An 8,199-nucleotide genomic window follows, 5' to 3' on the forward strand; every position below is an offset into this window, starting at 1 on the left:
CCGCGGCCGGGCCGGGAGGAGCCGCACCTGCCCCGCCATGTCGGGCGAGTGGCTGCGGCGCTGGCGGCGGGGCGGCCCCGCGGAGCGGCCCGGCGGAGCCCCGGCACCGGGCCCGGGCCCGCCGCCCCCCGCCCTGCGCTACCGCCGGCCCAAGTTCGTGCCCGGCGGCGGCGAGGAGGCCCCGCGGGGCGGGCGGGCCGTGCGCGGAGCCGCGCCCGAGCGGCCGCTGCCCTGGGGCGCGGGATACGCCGAGTGAGTGCGGCCGGCAGCTCCGGGAGGGCTCCGGGCGGGCGGGGGGCGCTGCCGGGGCCGGTACCGGGGAATAGGGCAGGTTTAGGGGGGTGGAAGGGGCGGGGGAGGCTTGGGGGGCTCCTGGAGGGGTGCCCGGGGCGGTCGCTCCCCACCTGCCCTGGCTGCGCCCCCCGGCTGCGGCCGCCCCGGGCCGGAGGGGCCGCCCGCAGGCACAGCTCGCCCTCCTGCAGCATCTGCGGGCCAGCGGAGAGCGGCTTTGTGCCCCAGAGCAGGCTTGGCGGGGCGGTGAATCCTCCGGCCCCTCTCCGTCCTGCCGGGGCCGGCGGGGACAGCCCTGGCCAGCCCCTGCCAGCCCAGTGCCGGCTCCAGCGCTGGGACAGTGGCCGGGACAGCCCGAGAGCGGCACCGCTCCTGGCACAGTGGCTTTAAAGCGAAGGAAGGGGATGGCCACGATTTTAGAAACCTCTTGGTTTGCTGTTTTAAATGGCAGAGGGATGGATCAGGCAGGAGCTGTTCCCACGCACCCGGCGGTGCTGGGATGGCACAGCGTGAAATGCAAGGAGAGCCCGCTCCCACCCAGGGACAAACATCACCGAGGCTGGAAGGAAAAGCAAGGGTGGTGGTTCTGCAATGCACTGTGTCAACAAGGAAATGGCACGGTGTGGGCTGCTGACAGGGCTGCCTGAGGCCAGGGTGCAGGTCTCTGTGTCCCCAGCTGGGCTTTCCCCTGCTGCACATAAATGACTTACTGTTTCAGTCATCAGCAGAGAGATCCTTGAGTTTGATCCTTGAGCAGGGAGCGTGGGGCTGGAAAGGAGGGGCAAGGTGCAGCTGTTTGCAGAGGCTGCAGAGCAGCCAGCACAGCTGGCTGGGAGCAGCAGAGGTGCAGTGTGTCCCCACACCTTACCTGAGTGTTTGCAGGGTTATCAATGCCGAGAAGTCAGAGTTCAATGAGGACCAGGCAGCCTGCTGTCAGATCTCTGTCCGGAGGAGAGAGCCAGGCCTGGAGGAGGATGAGGAATGGCTGATCCTGTGCTCCACACAGGTATTGCCCCAGGCAGGCTCTGGTGCTCACCCTGCTGCCATCCTCTTGCTGCCACCCAAGGGTGCAGGTTCAGGAAACACGGATTGCTCCATCAGTCCTACATGCCCACATGGCTGAAACCCTTCCTTGGAGGTATTTAGGGGACCTGTGTACCCTATGGCCAGCAAATACATAGCTCTGTAAATACCATTTCTACTTCTGTGGCCCATGACTTGCAGCATTTGAGGTCATCCAAGCCCTTGGTGCCCTCACCTTTCCTGTCCTCCCTGTGCTTTCAAGGGCCAGTGTGTGTTGCCCAGCAGCACGAGCTGGGCACACAGGATGCTCTCACCAGGCTGTGCTGCACTTCTGGTGAAATGGCCCCATCTCCCCTAATACAGCCCATGAGGGGGGTGGTGCAAATCCAGATGCTCAAATGATGGGTCAGGCAGAGCAGCACGTGGGCATCACCTGAGTTTGAGGAGATTCACCAGTGGCAGGGAAGGGAAGCTGGGGTGGAAAAGTCAGGCAAAATACATGCAGTGGCATGCTGGCTCTGAGCCTGCCCTCTGTACAAGCCCTTCAGCCCCTGTCTTGTCCCTGTTCCTCAGTTCCTGACTGGTCACTACTGGGCACTGTTTGATGGCCATGGCGGCCCGGACGCTGCCATCATCGCCTCCAACTATCTGCACTACTGCATCAAGCAGAAGCTGGAGGAGGTTGTGGGAGGCATCACCGAGGCCCAGCCCCCCATGCACCTCAGCGGGCGCTGCGTTTGTGACAGTGACCCCCAGTTCGTGGAGGAGAAGCACATCCACGCGGCAGACCTGGTGGTGGGAGCCCTGGAGAATGCCTTCCAGGAATGTGTGAGTACCCATGCAGGGCACCACTCCTGCTGGCCACAGCCTGACCCTCCCTGAGCCCTGCTAGGGCAGGGTTTGCTGTTCTGCTCACTGAGTAGGCTGGAACATTGGGCCAAACCTTTCAATGTGCTGGGATCACGCTGGGTCAGAGCCCAGGGCCTGTGTCAGAGTTGTGTGTTGGCAGAGCTGACCCAGAGCAAAGCTGCAGTAATTCTGAACAATTCTGTAGGGCAGGCAGGTGGCTGTTGTCACACTCATAGAGCATCTACAAGTCTGAGCTCTCCCCATCACCCTCCCAAAGCACCCATAGTGCAGGAGCGGCAGCTGTGTAGGCTGTACAGAAGCAGCATTGCCTGTTACTTTGCTGGCTTCCTGTGGCCCATCCACAGCCAGTTTTGGTTCTGGATTTCTGCTGGGAGGGATGAGACAGCGTGTAGAAAGCAGCAGCCCAGATCACACCAGTCTCCAAACTTGTTGAAACCAACAGGATGAAGTCATTGGCCAGGAGATGGAAGCTACAAACCAGACAGGAGGTTGCACTGCTCTGGCTGCCCTTTATTTCCAGGGAAAGCTCTATGTGGCCAATGCTGGGGATAGCAGGTGAGTCATAATAAAGGGGGAAGTTGCTGGGGATGAGAGCTGGGAGTTAAGCAGGGTTTGCAGCATCTTTCTGTCCTGGTTTCAGCTGGGACAGAGTTCTAGAGAACACTGTTGAACACCCACTGATGTCTGAGTTGTGCAAGCACTGCTCAGCACCTGCTCACAGTCAGGGACTTTTCAGCTTCTCACCCCACCAGCAAGGAGGTCTGGGGGCACAAGAAGCTGGGAGGGGACACAGCTAGGAGACCAGACCCCAAGGGATGTTCCAGACCACATGGCACCATGTGAACTGAGGGGAAAGGTGGCCTGGGGCCACTGCTGGGGAAGTGGCTGGGCATCAGTCAGAAGATGGTGAGCAAGTGCACTGTGTAACTGGTTTTTTCTATATTCTAATCCTTTTCTCATTATGATTTTCTCTCCATTCCTGTCCTAATAAACTTTTCTTCTCTCAACTGACAGATTTTACTTTCCTTTTTCCCAGTTACCTGCCCCATCCCACTGGGTGTGGGGGAGTGAGCGAGTGGCTGTGTGGTGTTTAGCTGCCAGGTTAAAGCACAGCTCTGATTTAATCCTACAGACAGTAAATGTGCAGCCCAGCCATCCCCCTCCTGCCTGGCACGGGACCTGTTGGAAGAAAGGCTCTCATGCCTTCTGGAACAGTTTGGGCATTTCAAGGGACTAAAGCTGCCCAGACACAGCCTTGGGGTGGTAATGCAGCAGCCCACTCAGCCTGGCAGGTGTTTCAAAGTGAAGGGTGATTTCCCTCACTTGGCTGTGGTCCCCATTCCTCTAACAGTGAGCTCGACCACTGTAAAACCAGGCAAGCACAGTTCTCTGCTTCAACAGTGCAATTGCAATGGAGTTATTTGAAATACAGTGGCATTTTTTAACAGTTTTGAGTGCACAGCTATTCTCTGGCACAGCTGAGCTCTGCCTCTTCCCCCTTGTAGGGCAATTCTTGTCCTGAAGGACAGCATTGTGCCCATGAGCAGTGAGTTCACCCCCGAGTCAGAGAGGCAGCGAATCCAGCACTTGGTGAGTGACTCCTTCCACACAATCCAGCTGAAGCATCCCACTGGGCCAGACAGGGCATGTGGCAAGAGGACCTCCAGCATTCCTTGAAGGCCACTGTGTGGCCATATTGTCAGCTGGAACCAGCCAGGGAGGGCTGGGGTAGAAATTCAGCCAACAGTCTTTAGTATGGGAGATGTTCATGTCCTCACTGGAATGTGCTTTCCCAGTTCTGGTCCCCGTTCTGCTGCTGGGAATGCCAGTCCTGAGGCAGAAGCAGCTCTGATGCCCTACTCCATTGAAGCAGAACAGGTGCATGCTCAGCCCTCCATTCCCTCCTCCAGGCTTTCCTTTTCCCCAAGCTCCTGGATGGTGAATTCACCCGCTTTGAGTTTCCTCGGAGGCTGAAGGGAGATGATGTGGGCCACAAAGTGCTGTACCGGGATTACTTCATGGAGGGCTGGTGAGTCCCTTCTGCCCTGCAGGGCTGCAGCCAGGGCAGCCTTACCTGCTCACACCCATGGGGAGGTGAGGGGACAAGGGGCACATCCTGCCAGTGAGAGCAGCAGCACGATGGTAGGGAAGCTGTGAGCAGCTCCCTCCAAAGGACCATGGCCCTGGCAGGGTGGTTAGAAAACAGTCAGGATGGTCCTTCTGGCATCCATGGGCACGGGGCTGCTGCAGGCAGTCCCAAGCTGATGCAGGTAGAAGCTGGGGAGGGAGAGTGAGGATCACCTTGCCCCCATCCTCAGTGAGCTGCCTGTGCATGGAGACACCACAAGAGTCAATCAGAGTCAAAATGCTCTGGCTGGGTTGTACTATCAAGTCAGACAAATCCCAAATCAACAGTGAATTCTCTGTTCCAGGGGGTACAAGACGGTGGAGAAGGCTGACCTCAAGTATCCTCTGGTCCATGGTCATGGGAAGCAGGTAGCTTAATGCTTTACACCTTGGGAAAGCACAGGCAAGTCTTCTGGGGGTCCTCAGTGTCACTTATGTCACACTCTGGGGCACTAGAGCAGACCTGGAGCTCTGTTCTCCAGCACAGCACAGTCCCACAGCCCTTTGCTGCCTGGCTGGTGTAACCCAGAGCCCTCTGGAGCTCCCTCCCTCCTCCAGAGTACAGCAGAGCAGAGGGCAGCCCTGAGGGCTTGCACTCACAACTCGATTCAGATGAGAACTTCATCAGCTCCCACTTGGGACTCTCTCCTTTAGCTCTAGTGCCTTTCCCACAAACTGTCCTCCTCGAGGAGAGGCTGAGCAATGAGCCTGGAGAGGGAAGGAGGAGGTAGGGAGAGGCAGTGACTGCACCCATCCAGCATCTGCCTGCAGGAAGTCCCAGCACTACAACCCATGTGCCACCACCTTTACTGAGTCAGTGCAGAACCCTCTTTGCCAGAACAAACAGACACCCCAAACCAGCCCAGCTGTCTTTCCTGCCACCTCAAACCAAGAGCAGATGCCACCATGGGCCTCCTGAGGTCTGCAGCATTACTCCAGAGCACACCGTGGGCCACATGGAGCCATTCACAGTCAGGCTGCTTCCACACTCCCATCAGGGCATTGCTTCTGATCATTCCTCCATCTCCAAAGCCTCCAGAGGCTGTTCTGGGTGATGCTTGGAGGAAGGTCCTAAAGCAACACATAGATCAGTCAGGACAAGCCACACACCAGCCTTGCAAGGCCCCACACCCTGACGTTTCAATCCTGTTTTGCTCTGTTTGGGGCCAGGCTCGCCTGCTGGGCACTCTGGCTGTCTCTCGAGGCCTGGGGGATCATCAGCTCAAGGTCATTGACACCAACATCGAAGTCAAACCCTTCCTCTCCTGCATTCCTAAGGTCAGTCACAGCACATGGGAATTGGAGGGTGGAATTAAACAAGCTGCTCCCCTGAAGGATGCACCTTTTAAAGACCTGGCAGGTCTTAGCATTTCTCCAAGCACCCTGGTCCCAGTGTGTCATCTCTCAGGGGCAGTCCCATCTCCCTGACCCCTGTTACATTGCAGGAATTGTCACAGATTTACTGCTCTGCTTTCCAGGTGAATGTATTTGACTTTGCTCTGCATCACATTAAGGAAGATGATGTCCTCATCATGGCAACTGATGGCCTTTGGGATGTTCTGTGCAACGATGAGGTGGCCCATGTGGTCAGGAGCTTCCTTGCAGAAAACAGGACAGATCCTCAAAGGTAATACCAGCTTTGCCTTTGTTTTCCCTTCCAAAGAACCTGGTCAGACCTAAAGCAGGCTGAGACCCCACTGCTTCCAGGTCAGCTCTGGCATGACCACTCTTTTCTGTGACTGCAAACTGCCTACTAATCTGTTCCCATCCTAAAGTAACAATTACAAAGCTGATATCTTTAAAAACCTTGTTATTTTGACAACATAAAGCCACATCTCGATGCTGTACTTAAGGGGAATAGTTGCTATATTAGCCCTTGCATTTTTCTACCCCCAGGTTTTCAGAACTGGCCAAGTGCTTGGTCTGCAGGGCAAGGGGAAAGAAGAGAGGCCACCAGTGGATGCTGGATGACAGCCACGAGGCATCCTACGATGACATCTCTGTATTTGTCATCCCACTACACAACAGGGAAGAGGACTGACTGTCAGGATGACACAGCATCTCTGTGTTCCCTTACTCTGGTGCCATTCTGCATCAGCCTGAGACTGAGGAACTTCTGCTGCTCTTCCAGCAAAACCATTTGCAGTGGGACCTGAAATGCACAGCCAGCACTTGGCACAGGATGAACAAGATTAGCTCCTTCACAACATGCAAGAGAAGCCCAGTGGGCAACAAATGACTCCCCTTTCTCATTGCTGGACCAAGGAGAACCTGCAAAGGGGGCCATGCACACCAAAGGGCACTTTTCCTAAGATCTTTGCGGTACAGTGACACTCAGATCCATATTTCTACTGATCCCTCTCCCTTTTTAATACTGAACAATAAGGATCAATTGAGATCCAGCCAGTCTGAAGAGCTGGCTTTTAATCAGACTTGAACTAAGCTGAACTGGATGCATAAGCTAAAGCATCTCTCGTATCCATTTGCTGTAATGTGAGATGTGCTGAAAACCTGGGAGCTGCTGCCAAGACAGCCCTGGGCACAGCCCTGCCTGTGGCATGGGAATGCTGGAGCAGTAGCCCAGAGCCCTTGAGACAGCTGCCATTTGGAGGCAGCACCTCAAACCCAGAGGATGTAGCCAGGTGAAGCTTCACCCTGGTGTACAGAAGCCTCCTGTGCAAAGATGCGTGCCTTACTCTTATTTAAGAACACTGAAGTGTGTTAGTAACACAGTGTACAGATTTCTAACAAACCTTAATCCACACTTGCTGACACTTTCTCTAATCAGGTAATTTCTGATAGCAAAGCAGGTTTAGTAGCAGCAGCACTGATGAGAACCAAGGTGTTCAGTACATCAGCTGATTCAGTAGAAGAGCTCCAAGTAAAATAAAACCGGTTTGTTGCAATTTGTCTGCAGTACTGAATTTCAAGCACTTATTCCAGCAGAAACACAGTGCAGCAGACATGCCAGAGTTGTCTTAAACTCTGAGGATCTGCTTCCCAACCTGTTTATTAGCCAGGCAAATTCAGGTCTGGACAAGCTTCCCCTCTCCCCAAGTCCCCACTTTGGTTTTCATTATTCATTACACAGGTTCCAGGATTCCCTAGAGAAGCAGCCAAACCCCAGTGTGTGTTTAAGTTCTGCAAGGATGAAAGTCCAAATAAAAGTACTTTGTTTTTTTCCCATGCATCTTACTGTGGTGTTATTCCTGCTGGGGGTTTTACATAGATCTGGGCTGGAGGAAAACAGCCTCAGAGAATCACTGGGGAATTTGTGCTTTTAATTTGTCTTTGCTTGTCACCAGAAGCATCCCCTTACTAGAACTGCTGCCAGGGCTTGGTGTTGAGAGATTATTTCCAGCAATGGGAGAAAATTCCCCCCAGGAATGGGGCAGCATTCTTAGTTATCTGCTCATGGTTTAGGCAAGGGGTAGAATATAAAACATTTTTCTCCTTCCCTCCTCTTAACTTTGACCTGAAAACAATGCACATGAGGATTCACCCATGGTAATGATACTGGCTGCTGTTCTCCCTCCAGTAGCTGTAAGACATTTATATGCATTAACTGTAATTACCCAAGATTCCTGTCACCCAAATTCAGGAAGTTATTTTCTCACCTTGCTGAGAAAGAGCTCAGACCACAGGCTGCTGTGAACACCTCTCTACCTAGGGCACCATAGCTCCATAGGTACCTGTCACAAGGCTTCCCTATCCTGATACATTCAGAGGCAAAAAAAACCCTCTTAAAATGGGCAATTTATGGAGGGGTAACTTCAAAGAACCACAATTTCCACTAAAGAATTTCTGACTCTGCAAAACAAAGGGAGATTTTAAAAAATGCATGAGTTTAACATTCGCCCTCTAAGAAACCAGCAAGTTGTATTAGAC

The 8,199-nt window shown here is 54.3% G+C and overlaps 1 protein-coding gene across 1 annotated transcript; it reads left to right on the top strand.

The window, feature by feature from the left end:
• Positions 1–37: 37 nt before the first annotated feature.
• PPM1M (protein phosphatase, Mg2+/Mn2+ dependent 1M) lies at positions 38–7,501 on the top strand. The gene is made up of 10 exons (XM_063164587.1): positions 38–252; positions 1,174–1,297; positions 1,888–2,142; positions 2,627–2,739; positions 3,690–3,774; positions 4,095–4,213; positions 4,617–4,680; positions 5,482–5,589; positions 5,790–5,938; positions 6,208–7,501. Exons 1-10 carry the CDS (start codon positions 38–40, stop codon positions 6,350–6,352), a joined length of 1,377 nt encoding a protein of 458 aa, XP_063020657.1. The 3' UTR covers positions 6,353–7,501.
• The last annotated feature ends 698 nt before the right edge of the window (positions 7,502–8,199 follow it).

This window comes from Melospiza melodia, chromosome 10 (assembly GCF_035770615.1).
Source record: "Melospiza melodia melodia isolate bMelMel2 chromosome 10, bMelMel2.pri, whole genome shotgun sequence".
Lineage (NCBI taxonomy): Eukaryota > Metazoa > Chordata > Aves > Passeriformes > Passerellidae > Melospiza > Melospiza melodia.